General features: G+C 44.2%; 1 protein-coding gene across 2 annotated transcripts in view; it reads right to left on the bottom strand.

Moving 5' to 3' along the window:
* The window catches only part of GALNT2 (polypeptide N-acetylgalactosaminyltransferase 2), a 762,087-nt gene that overhangs the window by 323,330 nt on the left and 426,415 nt on the right, over window positions 1-12,342 (bottom strand). For both annotated transcript variants that reach the window (XM_069606912.1, XM_069606911.1), the window contains one exon: window positions 668-733. In XM_069606912.1, the coding sequence (XP_069463013.1) occupies window positions 668-733 (66 nt within the window). The remainder of the gene's footprint in view (window positions 1-667; window positions 734-12,342) is intronic.

The raw sequence follows: 12,342 nt of genomic DNA, 5'->3' as shown, positions 1-12,342 counted from the left end.
GTTTCACCCTGGGCTCATCCTTGCCTAGAAACAGCCCTGGGTCCGGGAACCACATGACTCAACAACACTTGAGAAGGGGACTAGAGGAACCTCAGGGAACATTAAGCATTAGGACTTAGTGCCAGAGGCCGGACACCCGTACCTGGTGGGAGCGAGAGACCAGAATGGGGGGGTACCAGTCAAACCTTTGTTACTGTGATCACCGTTCCTTTGTTCAGTAAGTTTCCACTGCCTTTATTTTGGCTGGCGGGGTTTTAAGCCCCAAAATTGAATAAATGATGACCGTAAGTAAAAAGCCAAACTCTCCTACCTTCACTTCCCATCCAAATTGTTTAGGTTCATAGACAGTGAACAGCATCACCAAATTGCCAAAACTAAAAAGAATGAAGTTTGGAAGAAAAGGATGGAGGTACCCTTGTATTAAGACAAAGGGGCTGCTTTTTATGCTGGCACACTGTAATAAAATGAGTACTGTACTTAGTATGTGGATATAAATCAAATTATTATTACTAAAGAGCATATATAGAGATGAGGGTTTACAAACAAGTTAGATTAGAAAAACAATTTTGTATTCAACCTATAGCAGGATCTATAAAGTTTACTCTACAATCGAGGCATTTTTTTTTTTTTTTTTAAAAAGAACCCTTCACCAAACAAACAGTTATACCTTCTCGCCGATCATTCCGTAGCACACGTACTTTCTCAATTTTTCCCAAGAGAGAGCCATCGTCCGCTAGAAGGGGCAAGAAAAATAAATTAAACTTCTGTAGCTAGCTCAGCGCTTTAAACTATGAAACAAATCTAGATGAATAACATTGTTTAAATTACAGAACACAATTATAGAACCAGCACGATTCAATTTGAAGAGAAAATTAAACCTCCAGAGTAACCCCCAAAAAATGACAATATTTTGTATGTTCAATCAGAGAGAGTATCTCAAGGAAGAACCCTGCTATTTCAGCCTTACTCAGGCCAACACTTTCAGCACAATAACTGAACAGGCTTTATTTTTTACACTTCTTGTCATTCAACACTTATCAGGATGCATTGACTTCCAATGTGAAGAAGTGTGACCAGAAAGGGATTTGCATCTTCTGCTGTACATGCAGAGAGATGTTCAAAGTGAGAAATTGAAACTCAGTCTTATGAACAAAGTATCGAACCGCTGTAGACCCTTTTAGTGCCCTCTTACCTATCTCCTGCTGCTTATCCTTCCTTTAATGGTCTTTTGCACACCCAAGCCACAGTTGAGCATCGTTTAAAAAAAAAAAACAATTGGGTACTTGAATATACAATTGTATATTACTTTACCTTTTTTTAGCCCTTTTTTTAACTTATGATTTGCATGATATAACTGTGCAACCATGCGCTTTGGCAACGTAGGATGCCATAAACCGATTTGCCTCGGGCTGGGCAGATGAAGTAGGCTTCATTTCTGTTTGAAGGCGCAAAAGTCACAGAAATGTGTACCAGGTGTCAGATTGCTGAAGAACAAAGCAACTCTCAAATGAGGTTAATCGTTTTACTTTTTATTTCCAATGGGCTTAGAGGCCATTTCGGATGGCCAATCCATCCCAACCGAGACTTCCCTTAATCCCCAGATTGGTCCCAGTAATCGGTAAACCAGCACCTAAAATCTGTATAGCTTTCTATGGTGGCCTCAAAAGGTAAATGCCTCATCTATCTAGCTTCGCTCAGTGAAAAATCCAGGGTTCGTATCCACGAATTGCAACAAGATGTGGTTTAAGGATTGTGCCTTGCAGGCAACTTGGTCTCCACACTGCTCCTTCTTGGCTCAGATTTTCCTCTCCCTAAAGGCCTTCGTCTCCCCTTACTCCTACTCCATGCACCATCTTGTGTCTCCACTTTCTTGCTCTCCGTCTCTCTGCTTCTTCCTTCGATGTCCTCTCTTCTTCCTCCCATCCCACACTCCACTCCACTCCACTCCACTCCTACTCTCCCCTCCAGACTACTACTACTACCACCACCATCAGGTCATCCTCCTTTCACCATCTCATTCAGCCTTTCACTCACTCCCTACTACCACTCACACCACTTGCATGCACATACCCAACACAGTACCACCTTCTCTCACCAGCCTTCACGCTCCTACACATCATCCTTCCTCTTGGTCTGCCCCCTACAGCATCAACCAAAACGCACACCTTTCTGTGTGTTTTATCTATCCCTTCCTCTCACGGGTGCTCACCCACTGGTTCCCTGGATCGATCATTCCCTGCCTGGGAGGTGTCACAATTAGGCAAATTCTTGTGAGGGCTAAGGCCCCCACCCCTTTTCCTCATGCATATCCACTGGCTGTTGTCAATGGCGGTCTTTCCAAAAAACGGTCCCAGTTCGTGCGAACGTCAGCGTTCCGCAGGAAGCTGCTCTGCAGGTGAGTCAGTGTAGGTGAGCGGTATGCAGCAGTTTTTGCCGACGCTCATTGCGGGTCCTGCGTCACATAGCAGTCCCCTCTGTGTTGCCTGTGGGGAAGCACGGACTAGAGTTTTTCCTGGAGACTCCAGTGGACTTCTCTGTTGAGGACCCTGGCAGGAATGCTGGTACATGTAGTACTCTGAAAATAGAATTAATGTTCGCATTTTCATACAGAGGTATGGGGTGATCAAGAATGGAACTATAATCAATCATACAGGCACAAAGGGACAGGATCGGGTGCCCTCCCAACTGACTCCTTTCCCCACCGGTATACCAATGTCCCTAGTTTGCATCCTGTTCGATCTCCCATACAGGCCAAGGGGTCACCATCCCTTGACATGACTACTAATCCTGTCACACAGGGCAGAGAAAAAAAAACAAACAATGCATCTTCAACCAAACAGTAGGTGTACTGTACCACCTTCTAGACTCTGAAAGGGAACCCACTTGTCATTGAAAAAACAGGAGCAATGACAGACCTCAACAAAAGCTGGAAACGGTGCAGAACCAGTAACGTAGGCAAGATTTTAAAAGTGCATGGCTTCACTTTCAGAAAGTACTTAACCTACTTTATGTTTGTTTTCTTTGTTTGGCAAGGAACGTGAACTTTGCAAACCAGCACCTGCACCTGGCAAGTGATGTGTTGAAGCTTGCATACAACTCTCAACTAGAAAGAGAGCCTAATGGCAGTGTACGTTTCACAGACTACTTCAAAGACAATCATTTCCACCATTAAAACAGAAATATTTAAAATGGTAAGAAGAATCCAGGGAGGCTGCCCCCGTAGAGGTTACGCTACAGCAAAGGGGTAAGGCGCAGTCACATTTTAGGACTCATTGTCAACATGGTTGCGAAGATCGCTTTCTTTACCTGGTCAGGAGTGGCCTCCCTTTTTTTAATATAAAGAGTTACTGTTTTGCATGACACTAAGTAGCGTCGTGCACACTAATAAAGGGCTTAGAATGGGAAAGCAGCGCCAGCCTCAGTTAATTTTATTGCGACACCATACAGACATCAACTTAGGGAAAGTGCCGAATGTGGGTATTTTATTAAAAGACCTTTCTGAAAAGTACCTGTCTCAATTACAATCCATAAAAACAAACGAGTTGGGTGAAAGGGGTAATGAAAAGTTTTACGAGTAGGCCGGTAGAGGAAGGGAGTCCAACTACCTTTCATAGAGTGCAAAGGAATACCAACCCCAAAAAAAAGGTAACAAATATTTTAAAGTAATTATTTCAGATAAATGTTTTCACATACACCAATTTGACATTAAGTGATTTATTAAGGAGTTCAAAAATAAAAAATCACATGGGGGAAATGAATCGACCTTTACCAGTTACTCACTGAACTGCAGGGATAAAAACAGTGAATATTTTACATATTTCAAATGCACTTTAGGAACCACTGAGACTATGAAAACTAGGGCAAATACAGTCAGGCATCAGATCTCTTAAGCACCGAAAAAACATGGGAGACAAATGGACGTAAGAAAACACAAACGTTTGAAAAAAGAAATCACTTGCTTTGGTAATTTTTTTTTCTGGTGGACACGTTAATTCCTATCCACAGACTCATATGTGATATCTTTTTTCCTGGTAGGTACAATTTTAATGCCCTCATGGGGTTCAGCCTGTGCAGCTTTTTTCCATGTTTGAAGGATGAGGTAGCGGCAACAAGACCGGTAAGGGTACTGTTGTGATAAATAAAATGTTCACTACTTTAGATAAAATCGATAGTTTGACCCGAAGTCACATTGTCCTTCCCACAATGTAAGAAATCTGGCGAACTTGATAGGCATGTTTAGGGCTGAAGGACCCAACTGAAGTCAAGGCCACCACAAAAGGCATCTTTAAAGAGGTGGTTAACAGGCATGTATACAAGGTTTTAAAGAGACTGCTATTAAAAGTTCAAAACTAATCTGGTCACATGCTAGGAGCTCAAAGGCTTTCGAAAGAAGGGAATTTACAAGCCCTGTCAAGAATTGAAGGACCCTGGGCACCTTACAAAAAGAACACCTTTTTCATGAATCATCTTGATAATGCAAAGCGATGCCAAGTAACCATTGCCTGCATTAAGATTTAGGCCTGACTTAGAGTAAAAACTAACTGTGCGAGTGGAGCATGATAATGGGTCTAGCGCTGTCCTGGCACCAACTCACAAACCTCTGCCATTAACAAGCAAATATGGTCGTTGTTTAATGTCGTCTAGCAGAAAGCATCACACCAAGTACCTCTCCTGGAAGATTCCCAACTGTCGCAAGCCAACCTCTCAACATCCAGGCATGAAGGTTGATTGGTGTTTGGGTGAAACATCCTGCTGCTCGATTGGGTCAGTAGATCGTCCCTCCAGGGGATCTTCCAGAGAGGACTAAGCATGTCCAGCATGACTGGTACCAGCTTCTCCATGGCCATTCTGGGGCAGTCAACATTGCTGCCACCTACGCTTAAACTTCCTCGGCAGCAAAGTAATCAGCAGCAAATGGGGAAGAACACAAACCCAGTTGGATTCCCAGGGTTTCACTAGTGCCTTGCCCAGGTAGTTCTACTGTGCAAACCTCCCTGGTGCAGAAGATATTGTATTTGTCGTTTGAGCAGGTTGCAAACAAGTAAACTTTGGGTGGTCTCCACTTAGCGAATATCTCATCCATAATCTCCCGGTTCAGCCCCCACTTGTGTAACAACCTCGTGAGCAGACTTGGCAAGTCTGCCTGAGTGTCCAGTGTGCTAGATTAGTGTGAAGCGTAACGGATGCCTCGTTTTGCATTAGACAAAACCACAGAGCATGACCTCTGTACATAGCTTAAGCACGCCCCCATCGTCCATCTTGTTGATGTAGAGCATGGCTTTAGGATTGTCAATGAGAAATCAGATAGTCAAACCTCTGCTGGCATGAAGAACCACAGTGCTAGACTAACTGCCCAGAGTTTGAGCAAGTTGATGCGTTAGGTCTTTTACATGGCTTCCCATCGACCGCTCACTGAAAGCTTGCAGATGAGCTACCCATCCCCCTCAAGGATGCCCGCGTGACTATGGTGAAAGTCAGACACAGTTGTTGGAATGGGGGCTTTCCTGGCCCCCAAGGAGGATGGTCATGATGTCCACCAAAGCAGGTATCGAATCCCCTGAACAAAGACAACTTGCTCATCCTGGACCACTGTAGAGACCACATTTCTTTTCTTGCTTCTGGTACTATGAAGATGCTGGATGCCATGAGTCGTAACAGCCATAAGAAAACCCCTGCATGAGACCCCCTTTATGGTTGAACGCGAGCTATTGCTTTGCCTTGCTCCGTATCCAGAACTTCCCCTATACGCAAAGCGTTTCAAATGAAAGAAGGCTGCATGTCATCCTTAAGTTTCGTAATGCTCCCTCTTTCCATCTGGTCCTATGAAGCCAGTCGAGGTAGAGAGATGTGTACTTTCTTCCTGTGTAGATGGCACCACCACAAATACCATCCTGAATACTCTGTGGAAGTGAGTTGGTATGGGAGTACTGCAAACTGGTAATGAGTGCTTAACACTACAAAACAGTTATTTACAACATTTGGGTTGGATAGGAATGTGGCAGTAGAAGTCCTGCAGATCCAAAGATACCAGCCAGTCTTGAGGTTGCAAGCTTTTAGGCCCGTCCTAAAGTAGGCATATTGAATCAGTCTTTCCCGGGGGATTTTTTCAGGATCCTTCTTTGTCATCAGGAAAAAAAGGATCGAGGGTTTCCCCAATTTCCTCTCCTGGAACAAGCTCCACTGCTCCCTTCCACAGATGCTCAATTGGTTCTTTCAAGAACAGGAGTTTCCTGGAAAAAGCAAGTATGGGGTTCTAGGAGGGTTTTTTCAATAAAGACAAACAATAGCCTTGGTCTAGTTAATGTAGTTAACTGTCATGCTTCTCTAGAAAGAAGTATTCCACCCCTACAAGAGACTAGAGGTAATAGGTACACAATATATAGTGGTTTTGGTGGCTGCAGTCCAGATGGAACTGAAGCAGATGCTTAGAGATGCCAGGGGACCTTTAAACGTGAATAAGTAAGGTCTAAAGCTCCCCCATCCAAAAGCGGCAGTCGGACTGACCCACCGGCCTTGCAGCCTGATGGGGAGTTAAACATCGAGAGCCTCTCATCCCAAACAAATCTGAACCGTCAAAAGGCATGTCTAGTCCTTTGCTTTGCACATCCTGCGTAAAGTTAGCAGATCTCAGTTAGGAGTAACTACTGATTACTGCTGCTGTACCCATGAAAATACCAACGCAGTCCATTTGGTACAGAGACTTGCAGCATTTGTCTTGCCATGTCTTTCCCATCTTGTATCAGTGGACAACACTGCAATTCTGGAGGTAAATTGGCTCCTCTGGATTAAGCAGCTTCCTAAAGCTAATGATCATCTTGCCATGGTGCAAAAAACATTGGCTGTTCACAAAGCCAAGAATCCCGAGTCAAAACTATTTTTGCCCCAAGCATTATTTTTGATTTGCTATCCAAAGGAGAAGCTGTAGCCTTGGAGCCAGCAATCAACGGTTAAATAACCAGACTGTCAGCTGAAGGTTGAAATGTTAGAAATTGCTGGACCCCTGGTCCAGCTCTGTTTTTGCATCATATCCTTGTCCACGATAGGGATTCAGGTTTGACTCAGAATTGTTTGTCAAGCAATGCCTGTAGTGATATATATAGTGCTTTATAGTATTTGTAGCGCTTCACTGAATGTAATGGCATTTTATTGCCAGCAATAATGTGGCACACACATATAGCCAGTTTTATATTGTCAGTATAACATGCGAGTATGTGGCTGGAGACATGCAAGGTACAGGATTTATAATACAGTAAAAAAAAAACACTACATGTGAAGCTGCAAAGTTTAAAAGGGCACCAATTTTTTTTTCTCTTCTCTGGAATACCTCATGCATAGGAGACTACATTATTTATATAACTGACCGATTTGATTAACAATTACTAATCAACTAGTGCTAACTCATTAACATTATAATGTAATCTCTGTGCGCAAAATCAGGTGAAAAGAAAATTCATTTTTTAAAAGTGCACTTGCATATATTTTTTTTCTCTCTTCTGTGTTCAGTTTGCACAAAGCAGAGACCCTGCATACCAGGAAATATTAGATACAGTTGCTCCCTGGCTAAAGAGTCTATTGTGCAAAAGTGAAGGCTGATGCTGCCTTTCAACCTGATTGGAGCAAAATGTCTGCAGATTTATCACGTAGGGAAAGGAGGTAGGTGCAGAGCTCTGCTGGGAGGGGGGGGAAGACTGCCAGAGAGATAAGTTAGTTAGTGTTTGCTGGGCTTGGGAGACAGACTATCTTGGTGTCACTGGCACTGGCTTGGAAGTTGTCGCTGTGCATCTCAGACACCAAGATTACAGAGGCAATTCATGCTGACTGGGCCTGTTCTTCTGATGCGAGTCAAAGAAGGTTGTGTGGGGGGAAGAGCTACAAATCTTTCTGGTAAGCACATATATGGTTGAAGTGAGGTTACTTTGTGCTGTTGTTTGATGAATGACTGGTCTAAAAATATCATTTAGGGAGAGTAGTGTTACGCTCGCCTGGTTCCCACGGGGGCGTCGACCGGAACTGGGCCACTGTTATTTCCACTAGCGTGACGTGTAGCGCCGAGATGACTGACTGGACTGGCCCGCTCAGCCTAGTTTGTCTGGCTCGCAAGAATATTCTTCTGCAAAGGAGAAGAGGAATTAACCACCGGTGGAATTGAGTGTCAACCCACCTTCCCCACTCCCGTTGTCTTCCCACTGATCACTCTTGATGTCCCCTCCTTAGTCTCACCTGATGGTTTGGAAGGATGAGCTCTCCATCCTGCGTCGACCGCAGGGGCGCATCGATGACCAGTTACTTCACTGGCGTAGAGGAATTGGTGAGTTCCAGTCCAATTGTTCATAAGAGTTCAAATGTCTGCTCTTCACTCTGTCCGATTCCTTGCAAGTTGCCGATTAATCCACTCGAGGATTTCCAAATGGCACCCGGTAAGATTCAGGTAAGTCTATTGTGTTTTTTCCCTTAGGGGCTGGGGTACGGCGATGAAGCAGAGTTGACTGCGCCGACGCAAAATGAGGTGAGTACCTCCCGTGGTAAATCAGGTAAGTCCTTGGGGGTAGCTTGTATGGCCTTAGAGAGTCCCCTTGCTCACCTTGCTGTCTTTGTCTCCTTAGGTGTCGGAGGGCGGCCGCGAGATGGAGAGAGCGTGATGGAATGCTGAAGTACCGCCAAGCAGGCGAGTTCAGCGCGGCGCCGTAGGAATGTGAAGCGATGCTTCAAAGACTTCTGTCTTTCAGTTCCGTGGCCAAATGGATCAGGATTCAGGTAAGGATTAAAGTTAAAACTCCTGTTCTAACCTTTATCCTTTTGTCTTCTTGTTTCAGGAGTCCCAGGACTGAAGCGGGCGTGGCTGAAGACTGGAGCTGCTGAAAACACGGTGAGCGTTACGCTGCAGCAAGCAGAATAACGCGAAGCACGTGTGGCTGTCCGGGCGTGGTTTAAATAGCCTTGGAAGAAGATCCAGGTAAGTATTCTTCCACAGCCCCACCCAAGTAACAAAATAGTCCCTTCAGTAAAATAGTCCCTCCTAAGCCTCATTTGGCTTGAGTCTTCATGCAGCATGGTCTGCCTCAGGTGAGTATGCAGCATGATCTGCTTCAGGTGAGTTATCAATAATGAGCCTGGCGCCCATGGCGCCAGGACTGACTTTATCTTTATGAGCCTGGCGCCATAGGCGCCAGGACTGTACCCAAATAGCCCCTAACTGGAGCTTTTGGGCATGCTCCAAGTGGCATGATGCCTGCTTCCGGGGCTGCTGGGCCTGGTCTAGTCTTCCGGGGGCAGGCATCATGACAAGTAGCCAAAAGAAATCCCCTGCATTTCATTCATAATGTTATGTTACAAAGTGAATTTTGGTCCGTTTATGTATTTTTCTCTTCTTGTATTACAGATAACAATGCATGTACATGGTAAAATTTCATTGTGAATGATATTTGTATGCAATACAAATATATAAAAACAGATGGTGTATGTTTTTTTTTCTTTTATTGCATTTGGGAATGTAATTTTGAGACAGGGGAGATTTATTCTCTTTGGTAATACATTTGTCATTTTGCCCATGCAGATAGAATAATAAACAATAAGCAGTGATAAACAGGTGTGTGTGTGTTCTCCTTGCATGTTGTTGGAGAGCATAAATAGATTGCTGGAGGTCTATGAGCCAGCAATGCCTATGGGCATAGATCACTGGTGTAAATAAACCTGTGATACCGGCCACAGGGTGTCGGTGGCACTCTATGTAAAAGTATTGGGTGTCCCTGGATGTAGGTCCAAGACACTCTAAATCACTAGGAGTATTATAATAGTAAGGAAGGTTTTGTGTATGATGGGGTTATAATGTAGGGAAGGAAAATTATGCTCACCACGAAGTAACCTATTACCACAAAATACCACCAGTAGTACATATTACTAGATGCTCCAATATAATGTAATAAAGTATGGTCACTAAAATGATGTGAGGCCAAACCAAATCTAAACGTGCGGATAGGTATTATCAAGGTACTGCTCATCTTTTGGCGGTAAGAAAATACCGCCAAACCCCAAATTTACACAAAATATCCTACATGCCCCATTATGGGGCAAAACCTGTATTTTTGGTTTGAGGGTCAGTAGTACCATGTACATGAATTGCCTCTGAAGTTGAAATCCGGTTCAGTGTCTCTATAGCCCTAAACACCCCCACCCCTGTAAGAGGCAAAGTTTGGACTCATGGCTGAAATACAGTTAAATACGGCTGACTCCAGATCAAGTGTCTAGGCCATTTGCCTCCTGAAAGCCCTTTAATTGTAATGAGGAAACAATTGACTATCTAGTAATTCCTCTGGCCAGGATACTTTCGGGAGGTCTGAAAAATACTGGCACCGTAGAGGTGCTTCCATCTTTGAAAATACCCACAAGCCATTTTAAATTGTGCTGTACTATGAAGATCTGTGTACAAAGAAGCCATCTGGCTCAAACTGATCCGAGACTGGCTCTACCACGATTCAGAGTCTGTGAGCCGAAGGCCCATATGGACCCAGCGCTGAAACCAGCATCAATGATACTGGCACTTTAGCAACAGCTCGGGACTCTGAAGCAGTCTGCCTCAATGTCGCTGGCATCTTACTGGGTTTTGTGGATTTTTTTTTTTCACTTTTTCACCAGGGCCCTGACATATGTCGGCGGCATACTGGAGCAGTTGGGCCCTTTATCTTTTTTCAGCAGAGAGGGATTTGATCATTCCGCCTGGAGCCTGTTCAAAAATCTAAAATATTGATTTTCGGTAAGCATCCGATTCTTCCAGTGTGCACGTAGTGGGGAAAAGCAAGCTTCTTACTGACTCCTTCCATATCAAATTCAAGTAGCACCGTTATGTTCAAATATGAAGCAGAATGCGCTCTCGAGGAAGAACCACAATCCTACAGTACTGATGCTTTTTCTTCCCTCATCTCTCCCCACTCCCCAACCTTGAAAGCCTGAACGAGCGCGGAGCAGGGGTCTGTTGGCGTTTCAGAGGATTTTTCTATGGTGGTTTCGGAGGAAGCCATAAATCTAGCAAGGCACTCTCTAATGGGCAGGCCGTGGAGACAATCCGAGAACTAATACATTGTCGAGTGACCTCGAAGTTTAGAGATTTTTGACGCAGAAAAAAAGCAAGCCTAGGAAAACGGTAGCAACGAGATATGCCACAGATTGGAGCCGGCTACCTGGCGGCTAATTAAGTTTACGACGCGTCGGAGGGGATAAGTCGTTAAACATGGGATCTGTGGGAGGATGAATGGGGCCATTAGAAGTAAAATACTGCTAACCTTTTCAATTCTTTTGTGTTTGCGCAGTGAAAGGCTAAACTTGTTTTAACAGAAAATCAGTTTGGCTCCTTTATATATGAGAGCGTACATCGGTAAACTGCATTCTTTGCTTCAGGATCATTGAGACTATCCACTGGTGAACACTCAATATTTAATGGTATCCCAAACGCATTTTTTTAAAAAAAGATCGCGCAATGTACAAGTTGTGTTTATTACACAGGTGAACAGATTTTTCGACAGTAAACCCTATTCTAGCAATATCAAACTACAACACGTTTCGGTCTGCACCTAGCTCAAGCAATATCTGCACATGGCAGAATAACTGGCCAAGAAGCATCGCTACGTGGAAAATGATGCAAAGTGTCCACCTATCCATGGTGAAACCAACATTTTCAGATTTTGCACCTCTTTGGAACTGTATAGGTGCCTGGAAGAACTGCTCCTCTGATTGGCTAGGAGCCCTCATTAAAAGTTAAGTTTCTGTTCAGCAAAAACGTTTCTCGACCAAGAAACTTTCCTGGCCCGTTTGAATAAAACATGACTGCAGCAAGCAGACATCTAGGGGCTGCTGGGCAGGGATATCAAATCCATCAAAATAACTGGGGTAGCAAAAGATCACCACGCCGAGGGCATCCCAGTAAGTAACCATGAATAGTCCTACAACCCCCACTAATGAAACTACAGGAAGAGAGGTCACAAATGTAAAAACACCAACTATAAATGAAAATAACGAGGTACCAAAGCAGAAAGCACAGCCATCAGAGACCAGGTTGACTGCCATCAAATGCCTCTCCAGCCTCATGAAGCCAGTCCTTGCCATATGCCAGTTAAATCTTTGCATACAAAATACAGAAAAAGGCTAAATATTGGCCCACACGCCCAGTCATAATATGCTAAGGCCCAGTCATAATATGCTAAGAGGAGCCTGATATATCCAGGTAGTGCCATCTGATGCCAGGATAAGCCCCAGGTGCCAGGTTTAGCCAAGATTTGGTCAGATGCCAAGCACAGCCACCATTGCATGACTTATGCCAGATAAAACCCGGTATTCGCTTGTGTACATCTG

This window comes from Ambystoma mexicanum, chromosome 4p, assembly GCF_040938575.1.
Source record: "Ambystoma mexicanum isolate Mex_15411 chromosome 4p, UKY_AmexF1_1, whole genome shotgun sequence".
NCBI lineage: Eukaryota > Metazoa > Chordata > Amphibia > Caudata > Ambystomatidae > Ambystoma > Ambystoma mexicanum.
The sequence above is the reverse complement of the archived record's forward strand: the minus strand, read 5'-3'. Positions and strand labels throughout refer to the sequence as shown.